Below are 14,734 nucleotides of genomic sequence, written 5' to 3' on the forward strand. Positions count from 1 at the left end.
TTTTCTAATATATATATTCAAGCTAGCTTTCCAATCAGGAAAAAAACCCTGCCACCACCCAACAAAAAAAAAAGCCCTTTCTTCTTTTCCTCTTCGAGTTTTCTCACTCTTGCTGCCACGTTCATTTCTACTGTGAGCTCTTCAGACAGCTTTACATCTAAAATATCTATATAGGGCTATAAAGAACATGACTGATCGGCATTTTCAGTATTAATCCAACTAACCAAACTGTCAGATTGTGTTAGGTCCAAATTTCAAAATGTATTTTAAAGAGTGGTAAAGAAATAAAATATTCTTTATGTTTTAATTCAGATTTTATTGTTGTTGTAAAAGGGCTTTGTGAGCCCAGGGAGAATTGTGCCTGAGAACCAGAAAGTGAAAGCAATTGCTCAAGGGCCATAAAAACAGCCTGCTATCATTAGCCAAATGCAGTAAAATTCACCAAAGTTAATCAAACCACCTAAGTGATGAAAAATAAATGAGATCTTTTCAAAAGAAGCCCTCCATCTTTGAACAATATCCATTGTTACAAGCATTGCTTACCCTTTCCGTGTTCGCTGTAAACAGTGTAACGAGCAGTTCGGCATTTCAGTCTAAGGAAGTCCTTGGTTTAGGGTCTTTGTCATGGGAAAGGACGAGGAAGCAAACCCACATTGGGATGAGTGTCTTGGAGTGGCAGACTCAGCATTTGAGGTCGTTTTAATCTGAAATTGGACAAAGTTTAACTAATTGCCAGGGCCGTTTATTTTGCAGTGCTGGAGAGCTCTGCGCTGGCGCTGGGAAGCGAATGTCGTACTCTGTAAAACGTTCGTATTCAGGTGTCCGTAGTTCAAAGTGCCAAGAAACCACTTCAAGGGGGTCCAGTATTGACACGGGCTCCAATCCTGAAAGCGTGGCCTCACAGCAGACCCCCCGGCTGGCAGCGTTCCCAGGGGACCCCATGGCGATGTGGCAGGGGGCCTGGGCCTGCTCCCCCAGCCCCGTCGCAGGGTCAGGACACGGGCTCTGCAAGAGAGGGCCCCGGGGTGAAAACGCCGTGGAGTGGGTAAGAGAGACTGAGCGCAGTTTGTTCCTCGAAGTTAAGCGCCGAGGATGGGTGGAAAGGCTGCGGGGCCTGACTGTGCCCTCGCTGCTGCCTTCCCGCACGCTCTCTCCCTTTTCCCAAACCCCACCGCTGCTGCTGGGAATTTCCCAGCGAAATTAAAAGTGCTGGTTTTGCATAACCGAAGGGGGCCGCTGGCAGCGATGGCAGCTCCCTCTGCCAGGCCCTGCGCCGCGGCCGGTGCCCCAGGCCTGCCGTGTCACGAAGCCCCGGCGCTGAAGACCCCCAGAAGACCCCCAGGGTAGGGGTAGCTACCCGACGTTCACCAGGGCACCGGGCCTGACCAGGGAAACGCGGCACCGCGGAGGAGGGAAGGAGCGAGTGGGTGAGGTTGTGGGGTAGCTGGAGCAGAGCCCGGACACCCAGCCCCTGCGATGAGCCCGGGAGAGCCATAAAACTGGGGCGGGGGGGGTCTGTCATCACAGTGGGGGGCCCTCTGCCTCCCACGGCCTTGCCCAGCGCAGTGCTGTTCCCATGGGGAGGAGGAGGAGGAGGAGGAGGAGGAGCGGGGCGACGCGTGGGTTGGGCTGGCACCAGCAGCGCGGTGGGTCTCCCCCGCACCGCCTGCCCTGCCTGCCCGCCGAACCCTCGCCCTGGCCCCGAGGGGCCGTGCTCCTGGCCGCGCCTCTGCCCCCCATTTTCCCGTCTCGTTCCGCTGCAGCTTCCCCCGCCCTACACCCACCCCAAAATTGTTTAGCTGGGCTGCAAAGTCAAGCTCTCAGAAGTTGGGAAACGTCCTCGTGCGTCTGCTCTACAGTGCAGCGGTTAATTACGTGCTTACGTGTTTGTTCCTGCGTCGTTCAGTGTAGATGGAGATGGCCTTTCTTCGATCAGTAACTATTCAGTAGTTTGTTTTCTTCTGTTGCTGAAACACGTGGCCCCGTGCCCTGCTCGCTGTGCACTGTCTAACCTCTCTTCCAAACAGAATTACTAATTCTTCCCATTTGCATTTCGCAGATGTATTGGTGCAGTCATTTTTTAGATGAAGGAGGATTATTACTCACATCTGACAAACCAAGAACTTCAGGTGCAAAAGAATGAATGGGCCGCTGATTTTGAGGGTCCCCTTTGATTTGTCATGAGCCTGATTTTGCAGAGTACTTAGCATTATTGAGAGCTTCCTATATTCAGGCACAATTTTCCCATCTGAGCACTCAGCACTTCTGGAATTGGGACTGCAGGGTCTCAAATCAGACAGGCCAGAACTGAAGGACGCATCTTCACTGTTGCAGGAAAGCCACTGAAATTGTGTGAGCACCTTGCCCAACCAGCAAGTCCCAGTTTCACACTGGGACTCCTGTGGCAGTAGCTGGGAAGTGCTGGGCAACATTAACGTGTCAGGGCTGGGAACTGCCCTCGCTTGTCACCTACCTCCCCATTTCTGCAACCAAAAAGTAGCCAAAGATCTCCTTCTGCTTCGCATTCCTGCCTGATTCAGTCCCTCAGCAGACCCAGGCAGGAGTCTGAAATGGGTGGAGGTCCTTGAAAGACTAGGTTGACCAGGCAGTTGTATCGTAGCATACAAACACAGAAAGTTCGATTAACATTTCACATGGAAGTGTTAAAAACCTTAGTAACAGGAGTCGGTACAGACTCCAGTTATAGCATTAAAATGCTATAAATATAACTCCCAATCTGCTTCAGTGGAGGACAACAGCAACAGGAATGAAATGTGCAGTTACTAGTGTTTTGGTAAAAATAAGAAAAATTGTTGGCAGACCAAGTGATTTTCTTACATCAGCAGGAAATTAAAGAGTGTCAGATTTACAAGATACAGAGAGACAGCAGAGCTGAGGCTGGGTAGGGTACAGGTTAGAGCTGCATGCAGACTGCTGATATACTAGTGATTGGTTTTTAATCAGTCCACCCCAGCTGGCTCCTTTTTCCTCCAAAAGGGCAGTTGCTGCACAGGCAGCGGTACATTTTTAAAAGATGGGTTGGACTGGTCTGTGGAGGTACAGAGGGAATCACTGCACGGTGCCAGGCACTGGAGCAGTGCTTTTTTCTCTCATTTCAGCGAAAGCTCAGGCTGTCCCACCTGCCTCCACTCACCTGTCCCTCTGAGCTGCGGCGGTAGTCCTTGTGACCTCCAGTACAGAATATATTCAGTCCAAAGAGAGCCAAGAGGCTGTCCCTCTGTGTCAGGGGGAGAGAAGACCTGCAGCACGCAAGACGACAATTCGTCCGAGTTGCCAGCCTCTCCCCATGGTATTTTATCGTAAGGATTTGTCGCTGCAGGTAGCAATATCGATGGCCTCACCCTTGTGGTTGTTGCGCTTGAAAATTGCAGGAACCTACAGATCTCCTGAAGCAGCCCAGCTAGCAAGGTGCTGTTATTAGGCCATGCAGGGCAGACGAGGCGGCGGGGTGCTGCCCCCTCCCCGTCCTGCTCAACCGTCCCACGAGTGCGCGAGGTCCACTGTGGGGCCAGGGGTGTTTGCAGATCCGGGGGGGACGTGGGGGGACTGTTAAATCATGGCTGTGCAGGTCATCCCTGCAGAAGGAGCTGCTGCGGGCCCTCTCTCAGCCCACCTGCCTTCCAGCTCGCTCCGCGTCCATGTCACCCAGCCTCGGCAGGGCCCGGGGACCCACTCAGCCCCCGCGTTCCTCTCACTAGGGTTATGTAGGGCCTTGCAGCCCCGACGGACAGGAGCAGCGATGCAGCGGGTACCCCCGCAGCTCGGCACGGCCAGCTCGCCTGTGCCAGGAGCGTGAGAGGGTTGGCTTCACTGCCATCTGCGTCTTGGCCGCCACTGTTTAATAAAAAACTTTGTCCTATACGGGCTTGCCAAGGCTTGGCGTTAGCTCCACAGGTGTGTGGAACACAGAGATGTGGCAGAGAGAGCAAACCTGCATTTCATGGATTGGGAAGACTGTTGCCTTAGAATATAAGTGCAAAATTGGTGAGGAGCTGTGACAAATATATATGCTGGCTGATAAAACAAATGTAGGTGGTTTGTCTTTGTTCTGCACCAGCTTAAATGCTTGCATCCCCTGCCATTGGCAATTTGTCTTGGTTCTTTTAAATTCCTAAGTGGATTATAATTTTTCTCGTGGTATTATTTGACAACAGTCATATTTCATGGCTTTACTGCATTCTTTGGATAGTTAGAATTTTTTTAAGGAAAGGAGCTCAGTAAGAGGCGGCCATCTCCAGGGCATGTTGTGTAATGCAGACGCTGAAGACGTAGCTGAAATTGTTCTTTGTATTTTTATGTAGCTTTTATCGTCTCAAAATACAGGATTTGCCCTATGATAGTTTACAGCATCTGAAGCACGTTAGTACCCCAATGTCAGATGCAAATCCTTCAAATGCTGTAGCATGAGTAAATTCCTCAGCACCTAATGTACTTCAATGACTCTGGAATACTCAGTCTAAAATAACTGTGAATTCTCAGTATAACGAGGATGTTTTTAAGCTTTTCAGACACTAATGGGTTCAAAAATATAGGCATAAAACTTAGCTTCTTTGCTTTTATCTGTGCATAAATTCCTGTCATGGAGTATGTTTGTATAAAAACGATAGGGATCATTTCAGTATCCACTTACCCTGCTCCGAATATTATATTATCATTTGTTAGTTCATAGAAATATGCCATATCTAATTAGGTTAGTAATGATTGTACTTAGCATAGGAATTGCAGCAACATAAGGAGAAAATAATCACACATTGCAATATCAAAATAAACATTTCTGTCCTAAGAATGTTGTCAGGTGATGTCATACCATCTGTCCTACTGTACCCACTCGGAAATTTTGCTGCAGCAGCATCTGGTACTTTGGCGAGCTCCACAGACAACTGTGGTAGCTTTACAGCTGCCTTTAACTTTGCTTTTATATTTAAACAGTATTAAGACTTCATGCTCCATGTTCCTATAAATGTGTTTGCTTTTACTGAAGTTGGATACTGAGCAATTTGTATGTTTTCCTGGTTTGCAGAATAAGGTACAGTGTGTGAATTGTCTTGGGAATTTGCAGTTGCCAAACTGTAAAATACAGCTTTCCCCTCCTCCTTCACTCCACAGCCACCTTTGGGCCTAGGAGAGAGACACTCTTAGGGAGGACACTTTCCTGGGCACAGGAGAACCTGAACCCTCAGTTCTGTTCCTATAAAAATGTGGTTATTTGTACAACCTGGAACAACTCCAGCAGAGGAGACTGAGAGGAAACAATCCCAAAATAAATAATAACCTGGTCACTAATGATGGGGATGGTTTTTCAAGCCCTTACGCTGCAGGAGTGAGAGCAGAGAGATGCTTTGGGGCTCCTCACATCTCCAGGGAGAGCACAACTGCTGGGCAGTCCTAAGCAGGCTACAGGGGTGCTGGGGGAAGGGAAATGTTTTTGTTTAATTTTTCAGAGAAGGCTGAAGTGCTTACCTCTACTGGAGAATTCTCATCGTTCTCCTTGAGAAATGGAGATGTTTGCCTGATAGCAGACAAGCTTCCGTCAATAGCCACGTTCCGTGACCCAGCCCATGCTCTGTCCTCCTGTACTTCACCCCTGGTAGCTTAGGAAAGCAACAGGAGCAGGTTTCTGGATTCCCTTTCTTGCATTCCTGGCAGTTCCCAGGTATATGGGGCACTGATACATTTTACTGAGATCTAAGTTTTTCAGTAGGCAGCAAGATACGTAAGAAATGTTCAGCGTGACTTTTAGTTATTTACTCACAGTACTGCGAACTAAATAAGTGACAACAGTGTCAAAAACCCAAAAGTTGGAGCCATGGTGCTTTCTCATATTTGCATTTGTTTGTTTTGTTTGTTTTGGCATGTTAAAATGCCTCCTTAGTCCACTTTTACCACTACTGGGTAAAGAAACACGCTAAATCTTACCATGGACCCTGTTATGGTAGGCACTCATAGTTGCTAACCAGTACAGTGATTTCCTGTATCGTGTGTAAGTGATCAGTGTGCAAGCTAAACCAGTGCTGGGTGAGGGCTAGCTGGCACACGTTTGTGGGCACACTCACTCCTGTATGCATGCATTCAGCTCCCCACCGCCCGTTTATTTCTCTGCCATGCTTGTTTTCTTCTTCAGGGTAGAAACAGCTTCTCTGGATCAGCTGTGCCCCTTTTGGGCTCCACATGCACTAGCTAAAGGCTGGGTAAGTTCTCCACTTGTGCACAGAAGAAGCTGGGATGGCATTATTTTGAAAGAGGGCTGCAAGGAAAATCCATATAACCGGTGCTCTCAGACTGGGACTTGCTTGTGCAAATACCTTAATAAAGTGTTACGCTTTCCTTTTTCCTTCCACAAAATTATGACAGAAATACAACCCTGTAAAAAGCATGGACCATATCTCATTTTTGGCCCCATACACAGATGAGTGTTCTTTGATTCTAAATTCAGATTTCACTGTGCTAGATGATTTTTAAATAGATTTCAATGTTATTTCGTAAGTGCAGAAATCTAGCCAGTCCATTTCCTTTTCCCCAGAGTTTTGGACATCTGCTGGGGAAGACACTGCATACACCAAAGGAAGGCTCTGAGTGGATGTCCAATTAATTTAGATTTGTCATTTCAATTTGTTCATTCGGCAGGTATATAGTAAACAAAATAGCTTAAATGAAGTCTGCTTTGGGGTTTTAAATATTTTATTTGTGCTTAGCTTTTGGGAATTGCCCCTTATATACAGCATCTGTTCAATACGACAGGGTTTTCTAGTGTTTGTTGACTGCATATCAGCTCTCCTTTAATTGAGTTAGCAAAATGTTTTGTGATCTGCATGGTTAAAACCCCCAGTGTTTAATCCTGCAACTCTTGAGCTCCTTCACTCTGCTCACATGACACTATGAGCTGCTGATTGACTGGCAGAGCGTCCTGGGGGCTCGTCCTTCCGCTTTTATTTCAGGTGCTGAAAGGTGCTCTCGTCTTGGAGAAATGGCAGCCCCTAAAAGACCGTGTTGGACTCAGTAGGGGGCTGCTGTGGACTTCACTGGGCCAAGGATTTCCCCCAGGCAGGAAAGGGGTTGCTGAGGTGATTCCCGTGATTATAATGAGGTGCGATGGGATGAAGTTAAGCAATAGGAAATTAAAGCTGAATGTGTTTTGGCAGAGATGGTCATCTATAGAGCTAGCTCCCAAAGGAAGTGGTAAAAGTTTGGCTCTTTAATATTACATGGGTCAAAATACTGGAGGACATACAGTGAGCACCAGTTCTATAGTAACAGCAACACAGAGTAACTGGCCTTCTCATTATTGTCATTTGGGAGTTAGTTAAAAGAAAATCCCTTCCATCTCTTTTAGTTAAGTGGCATTAGCATATGCTATAGATAGAGGTTTGGGATTTTTTAAATAGACAAACAGGAGGTGTATATGTGTGGGCTCAGTGGCACTAGCAGAAATTCAGTCTCTGAGGATATGGGACATTAAAAGGCATGGTTTAAAGAAGCAGAAATGGGCTTTCCTCATGATCATGTTCATCTTATTATGCTCTGCTAAGGTCTCTTTTATTACTGTGCTGCCGCTGGTTCTTTCAGTGTAAATTACTCCCTTGAAGATGACCATGTTTTGTGGTTTGCAGCAGGGACACAGGTTTTTTGATGTTGACCCTTGTTCACAAGAGGCTATGACACAATCACTAAAGTTGTTCATGGAAATCATACTGCAGAAAATCATAGTCCCAGGAGTAATGTGCGAGTCATTTAATCCATCAAAGCGCGCTACCCTCCGCAGGAACACATGCAGACCCGTGCCATAAGGAACCTCTGTTCTTTTTGTACAGCACTGATTTTCCTGTTTCTTTCTTGCAGTACAATAAACACCTCTTCGTACACATTGGACACGCTAACCATTCTTACAGTGACCCATTGCTTGAATCGGTGGACATTCGTCAGATTTATGACAAATTCCCTGAAAAGAAGGGCGGTCTAAAGGAACTGTTTGGGAAGGGGCCCCAAAACGCTTTCTTCCTCGTAAAATTCTGGGTGAGTAAGACACGACGTGAAGAACTCTCTTGTCGATAAGGCCTGTGTTTAGTGTTTAGCACCCTTTGGGGTGCTTGTGGAAATTTCTCCTGTCCTCATTTAAAAGTGCAAAGCTGTATATCCTTCAGGTAGGACGTTGGCCCAGAGCCCCTCTAGCTGACAGCTCCACCAGAAGTCTGTGTTGCAGATGACACGCAGAGGCAGATGCGTGCCTCAACTGTGCTTGGCACAGCTGCTGGGCAGGAGCAAACAGGTAACGAGAGGCCTCGTTTGTAAATGGGGAACTGCCATCTAGTGGTCCCAGGAAAAATGGGGAAGCGGCAGAAATGGAGACTGCTTTTTAAGTGTTTAAAATGCTGAACTTTTGCCAAATGCAAATAGTACAAGTCTCAGTCCCGCAATCGGGACTGATCCGATTGATCCGCACTTATGCAGATAGGACCAAGTAGGATTTGAACCGAGTGTGCGGCAGGACAACTGTGAGCCTGGGAGGGTTCCAGGCTTTTTCTTAAACATTTTTTTGGTTCCTCGAGCACATCTGCTTTCCTCTTGCCTTTTTGTTAGTCAGCCATGGGACTCTGCTCCAAAAGTTGTATCTGTTCATATCAGTTGTGAGCAAGAGTGAAAAAAGAATTTGAATGGGAGGCTGAGATGTGGTATACTGATCTAGTTGTGAGAAATTTAATTGATACATCAGATTTTTCTTATTGTATTTACAAAATCTCATGTTAGTAGTGCTAAAGGTTCATACAAAAGGATCATCAAATCTCCAGGCTGGACCTTATGCTTATACTAAAGCTTTTTCTACTCATTACTTTGTTGGGGTGTTTTTTGTGGTATACTTCTTTTCATAGCAACAGTTATCATCTAAACATTTTAAATTTGTCTTTTAGAACCTCAGTGAAAGGGGCATATTCAGGGTTTAATTACAGGGTGGACAGGTTGAGGCTGAAAGCAGAAAAGGTTGATCTGGAATCACTGCTTATGATCAGATTTCCTGGTGTTTATTGCTTTCAGTTAAAGTTTATCTATGATGTGACCTGAAATACTCTCCACCTTGTACCTACCCCAGACTTCCTATCTTGCCAAGACTTTCTGTAGCACCACATTTGGAACTGGAAACTGGGAATGAGGGAGACTCTTTTCTCAAATCTGGGTGTAGAAGGGATAAACCACTGAGCAGGAGCTATGCTGGACTGCAGAAGAAATCCATTGAGAAATTCATGGTGCTTAAAACAGGGAATGGGAGCTGTAGACCAAGCATTTGAGGGCTGGCTGAGCAAAGAGGCCAGGAACAGGAGGCAGCAGAGAACTGGGAGCTGAAACACAGCAGCCACCAGGAGCCTGGAAAAGGCAGGTGAAAATGTAGGGTCAAAAAGAGGGAGGCAGTGGGAAGAGGGAGCATTTGAAATAAGGAGCCTGTGAGGAAACATAGGGATGAAGGCATACAGCAGAAATAGGTATGTGAGAGGTGGGAACAGGACAAGTGTCAGGGCAGAAGAAATCTGGCTGCAGAGGAATAGAACTTGGAGGTTAAGGGTCTGTGACCACTAAATACATTTCCTTGCAAAACTTGGGCTTGAACTGAGGACCATCATCTCACCAATCCACTTTGCATAATAAATACTTGTGAAACCCACTGGCAAAAATGAAGGTCACCTCACTTGCCTGTTCTCAGTTTCCATAGAGAATGACAAGCCTCAGACTTTATATTAGACATGAAAGCAGCAGAAATTTGTGATACAGTCATTGATGTATTGTATGTTCTGCTTTTTCTTAATGTGGAAACCAATTTTCAGGTGTGCTGAATGCTCAAAGACATATCTAAAGCCAGTAGAGATCTTCTTTGGATCACTAAGGTCTGTGTTGTACTCACGACTTTGAAAATTCAAGTGCCAGCCTTCTTTGCTTGATCTCCTACAAGCACTGCACACCTTTAACACTCTTGCCTCAGTTCCCCATCTGTAATGTGGGGGTGATACCATCCCTTCACCTCAGATGGTCACTGAGAAATCAAACTCATGGCTCTTTATAAAGCATCAAGATAATGCCATGAAGAAAACCTTTATAAAACTAATAACTGTTCAGCACAGGTTTTGAGTAGTGTGCAGGAAATAGGGACCGGGCCACACTGAATAGTGAAGACAAAGAAAGATTGTATAGTTGCTCAGAGGGCGAGTGTGCAGTCGTGTAGCTAAAGACTGTATCATGATTCAGTTCAGCAGTCAGGACGTGCAGGCAACTTCAATCCAACATTTCCTAACCTTACTGTGCCTTCCAACATAATGGTCTTTTAATACAATTTTGTGTTGTATGAACTTAGAGATTAAAAAACATGCAGTGCTAACATCCTTCTGAATTATACGTTAAAAATGTGGTGAGAATGCCTTCCTAAGACATGACCTTAAAATAGGCCAGTGGATTTTCTCTCTAATCGAGTGAGTGAGGCAGAGGGAAGGTGCCAGGAACAGTGTTTGGGTGCAGCGAGAGTCACGATGAATGCCCTTCTAGGAAAAAACTTCACACCACTGCTCCCCATCTAGAAATATGTATGGGAAAAACAGAAGGTGGATGTGTAATTAGTCATGAGAATTAGATCCTAAACTGTCAGCTCACTGTCGTAATTTCTTTTCCCCCAACAGGACATTTCTTCAGAAAAAAAGGATGCTGTTCCCATTTTCATGGGGAGTGTTGAGAAACTGTTCTAAACAGCCATACATTACCATTGTAAAGCTGGCAAAGGTTGCTGACAATCCTTTTGACCCTATTAGTAACTTCAAGTTTATTAAGATGAAAACAGATTAATTCCTGTATTCTTGTTCTTTTCTTTTAAATTAAAAGTATCCACTTCTGAATCAGTATCCACTCTCTCCTTATCATCCGCTACCTCCTTCTACCCTGAAAGTACAACTTCTCCCAGGTTCTGTTCATGTTGCGTAGTTATTGCTTACTCACAATACTCTCTCTCACCCTTTATTTAACCATTTCCCCCTTCCCATCCTTTTGTTGTCTTCTCTCTTCATTATCATTTAACCATTGACAGTTTGCTCAGCGCTGTAAGCTAGTGCATCCTAGCATCAGTGTCTAGTGGCAGTCCACGTTTTGTTGGAATTTGATTGTAACGTGAGTAAAAGAGGAATATGAATTTATGTTGGGCAAATAAGTACAGGTGAAAAAGCGCTGTAAGGAGAATCAACAAAAGAAAACCAGGGACTATGAGTGAAAGAAGTCAAGGGAAACCAGAGAAGGAAAGCAGGCAGGTGTCATGGCATGTGGAAGCTTGAAAGTGAAGGTGAGGATTTGATGCCAGAAGGGATGGTGAGCCTGTAAATGGATTTAAAGAGACGTCGGCACATTGCTGGAGGCAGCCTAAAGGGTATTTTGTTTAGACATTAGGTCTAGTGTGGAAAGGAAAGATGGGAAACAGGAAGACCAGAGACGAGCACTTGCATTGAGGATGACTAAGGCAGAAAGTGGCTTAGCTCTGGTAACCAGAAAGATTACTCCTCTTGCTCTTTACCATTTAGTTCTGCTTGAGGCTTCCAGCAGCATGGTTTTCCCTGTGATAATAAGGTTTGATTACAAAAAAGTGGGAGGGGAAGGTCTGAGATCTTGCAAGAAGACATTTGGCAATTGTGGAGTTGACTTTGCAAAGCATCACAGGTATGGAGTACAAAGCATAGTGTTGCTTTGCTTTGCAGAGATTTATTGGTTCATATAGATGGTATCTCCTGTGAAATACAGCCTGATGCTGGGAATGGATGAGCTTCTGGCCTCAGTCCTGGTGACACACCTGGACGTCACACTTTTGGGCCTCTTCCTACCTAACAGTGCAGGAGGTATAAAAGGAAGAGACTTCTCCTTTTACACCACCTCAACCAACGAACCTTGCAGCCCTGCAAAGCAATTTCCTGGTCCGTGTCTTGCACCTTGAATGCAGTGACTCTTTTCTTCTGTTTATCCCAGGTAGTCACTGGGAACCAGAGAGTTCAGGGAAGTCACCCCAGAGACAGGCTTTTACAGTAATAGATAGAAAGAGCTTTACTTGGTATGTTGTGCACTCAGTACAATGAGTAAATAAGGACCAACATGCTAACAATATGGCACAGGAAATTTGTGTGACAGTGATATGAAACCGGAGATTACAGGGATATAAAATGAAAACAAAAATAAATGCTCTTAAATAAAGGTAAAAGTTATTTCCTAGAATACTGACGCGGAATTCAGACAAGGCTGCAGAATATCTGCAAATGAAACCTTTCCCTGGGTGCAGGTTGAGTGCACCGTCCTGCTTCTGTTGCCTTAGTCACTAGCAAAATAAACCCAATCTATGTAAAACAATCAGGTATGATTCATGCCATCTAATCTTAATCTCAGTAAGGTCAACATGCGGGTTGGTTAGTTTGTACTTAAACTGTTTTTGTGACTTGAGAAAAGCCCTGAAGTTTTCTGGTCTTTGAAGTTCTGATTAGCCTATCTAAAAGCAAAGCGAACACACGTTGCCTCTATTGGTTTCTTTTGTTGGTTGACGTTCCACTCATATTGATATCTAATGTTATCCCCACTGATCGCTCACTACTATTCTTAAATTATCTAATACTAAATAACACACTTAGGCCTCCTGAAAGAGTTCAAACTAAATGATAGATTGCACCTCCAGCTTTACCCCAAAATGTCTGCCTAAAACATTATCGCTGGCCTAGCCTTCTTGGCCCGCAGTGCTGATTGCCCAGTGCTCTGCCTCCCCTGGCTCTCTGCTTTCTCCTGCAGGAGGCTGGTGGTACATCTGCCCCCCTCACACCACCTCCCTTTTGTATCCAGCCTCTCCCAGCCACGTCTCCCAAGTAACACCTTCATTTGGACTCTGCTGTTATGATCCCATGCATCTCCGTTGACTCCGGCAAGGGAATTGCTCTAGGAAGGCACAACTCTGTGTCCCCCCTTACGCCCCTGCTAGCTCTGTGACTTGCCCCTGTCTAGCGCTAGTTCATCCTGCAAACACTTTTCACTACTAGGAGCACTTTTAACGTTAATTCAGCAGTGCATATCTGTCCACTGCAGCCCAGGTTAAATTCTTCAGGTTTAGGTAGTTATTCCTCTCTCATATTTTGCCTCAACGCCCGATTGCAAATGCTGAGGCAGGGATTCTCTTTTTGTTTGACTTTTTTCCAAGTAACCTACAGTATCGTGCAGCGGGTCCATGCCTCCGCTGGGATCCTTAGTGCTGGTGTAAGCACACCTTGCAATAATGCGGCCGTGGATTCTGTGTTTCTGACACTGCCAAACGCTCTGTGCCAACCTGATCTCTGACTTCTGCAGCTACAGCAACAGATATGGGAAGCAAATACATCTGAAAGGAGGAGGGATGTTTTCTCACTAGTGCCACGGGGAAAAAACAGCTGATAGAAATTAATATTGGGCTGTCGGGCTTTCTACTGATCTGATCACTGGCTTAATTTTAAATGTTTGCAGTAGCTTGAACTATTCTTCAAACTGAGGAAAGCTTAGTCAGAGCTCAGTGCAACTCTGAAATAAAGACCCAAACTCATCTGAAGATGCACGGATGATATTAATTGATGTTTAAAATGAATGCCTCTATTTGCAGGAATCTGCAATGCAAACTAGGAGTTTTAGAAAGTAATGCATATTATAATTAGGGCAAGCTTTTAAAGATGCTTTGAAGTTCTAAACATTTTTGAAATTCAAATGTGGGATGGAAATAAAGGAATCTACACAATAAAGGGGCATTAAATTATGTCCCCCAAAATTTCACTGTTTTATAAATGTAAATATATGCCATAATTAGTGGTAAGTAACATGAGGAGGATAGTTAAGTTTATTCCTATTCTTATTCAAAACAGCTGTGGCATGAAAAATAATGCTCCTTCTCTTTGTGATACACTGAAACAAAACAATTTACGCATGTAATCAGTGTTCAGAAATGGCTTGCGCCTGTGGTCTCCTCCCACCCCCTCCTGAATTTATCCCCATGTGCCTCCAGCCGTCTTAAAAGGTGCAGAGATTCTTTGTGCCCTTCATTCACGCACACACAATTGTGGCTACTGCCTTTTTTTTTTTTTTTTTTCTATTTTTACATGTAATTTATATGGCATAATCTAGAATCTTGGATTTCCCTCCACACACACAGACACACATGCACACTCGCCAGCTTTGACTGGCAAATGATCTGCAACTCACAAATGGGATCCGTAATGTGAATGGGTCTATGGCCAGCATGCAAATGTATGCAAAACAAATTAGATATGGAAGAAAGCAGACATCCATTTTCTTTTCCCCATCGCAACCCTCTCGGCGCAGGGGGCTCCCGTGGCGCTTGTGGAGGACCCCTTCACAAATTGATGCGAGGGCATTAGCGCTTGAGGCTGGATAATGAGTGGAAGGGGCCGAGCAGCTGGGAAGCCGGAGCAGCTTGGCCTGTCCGTCACAAGCCCAACCATGTGGCAGACCTGGACGCGATTCCTGAGCTGCAGTGTAACGCGCGGTGAAACATGCCAGCAACCCAGATGCTCCCGTTGGAAAAAATTGCTTCACAATTTGGAATCTCTGCTCTTTGATCACTCTTTGGAGAGGAGGAGGGGAGGCATGATGCGGTCATATGAGTAACACACCTCCCTGCAGTCAGCAGTTGTTAAAACCTATATGTTGTTAATAAGTGACCTTATGTGCTTAATGTTAACTACCG

At 45.3% G+C, this 14,734-nt stretch overlaps 1 protein-coding gene across 4 annotated transcripts in view; it reads left to right on the top strand.

Moving 5' to 3' along the window:
• The window catches only part of TEAD1 (TEA domain transcription factor 1), a 164,812-nt gene that overhangs the window by 136,677 nt on the left and 13,401 nt on the right, over positions 1-14,734 (top strand). For all 4 annotated transcript variants that reach the window (XM_075048121.1, XM_075048122.1, XM_075048123.1 and 1 more), the window contains one exon: positions 7,858-8,031. In XM_075048121.1, the coding sequence (XP_074904222.1) occupies positions 7,858-8,031 (174 nt within the window). The remainder of the gene's footprint in view (positions 1-7,857; positions 8,032-14,734) is intronic.

This window comes from Buteo buteo, chromosome 16 (genome assembly GCF_964188355.1).
Source record: "Buteo buteo chromosome 16, bButBut1.hap1.1, whole genome shotgun sequence".
Classification (NCBI taxonomy): Eukaryota; Metazoa; Chordata; class Aves; order Accipitriformes; family Accipitridae; genus Buteo; species Buteo buteo.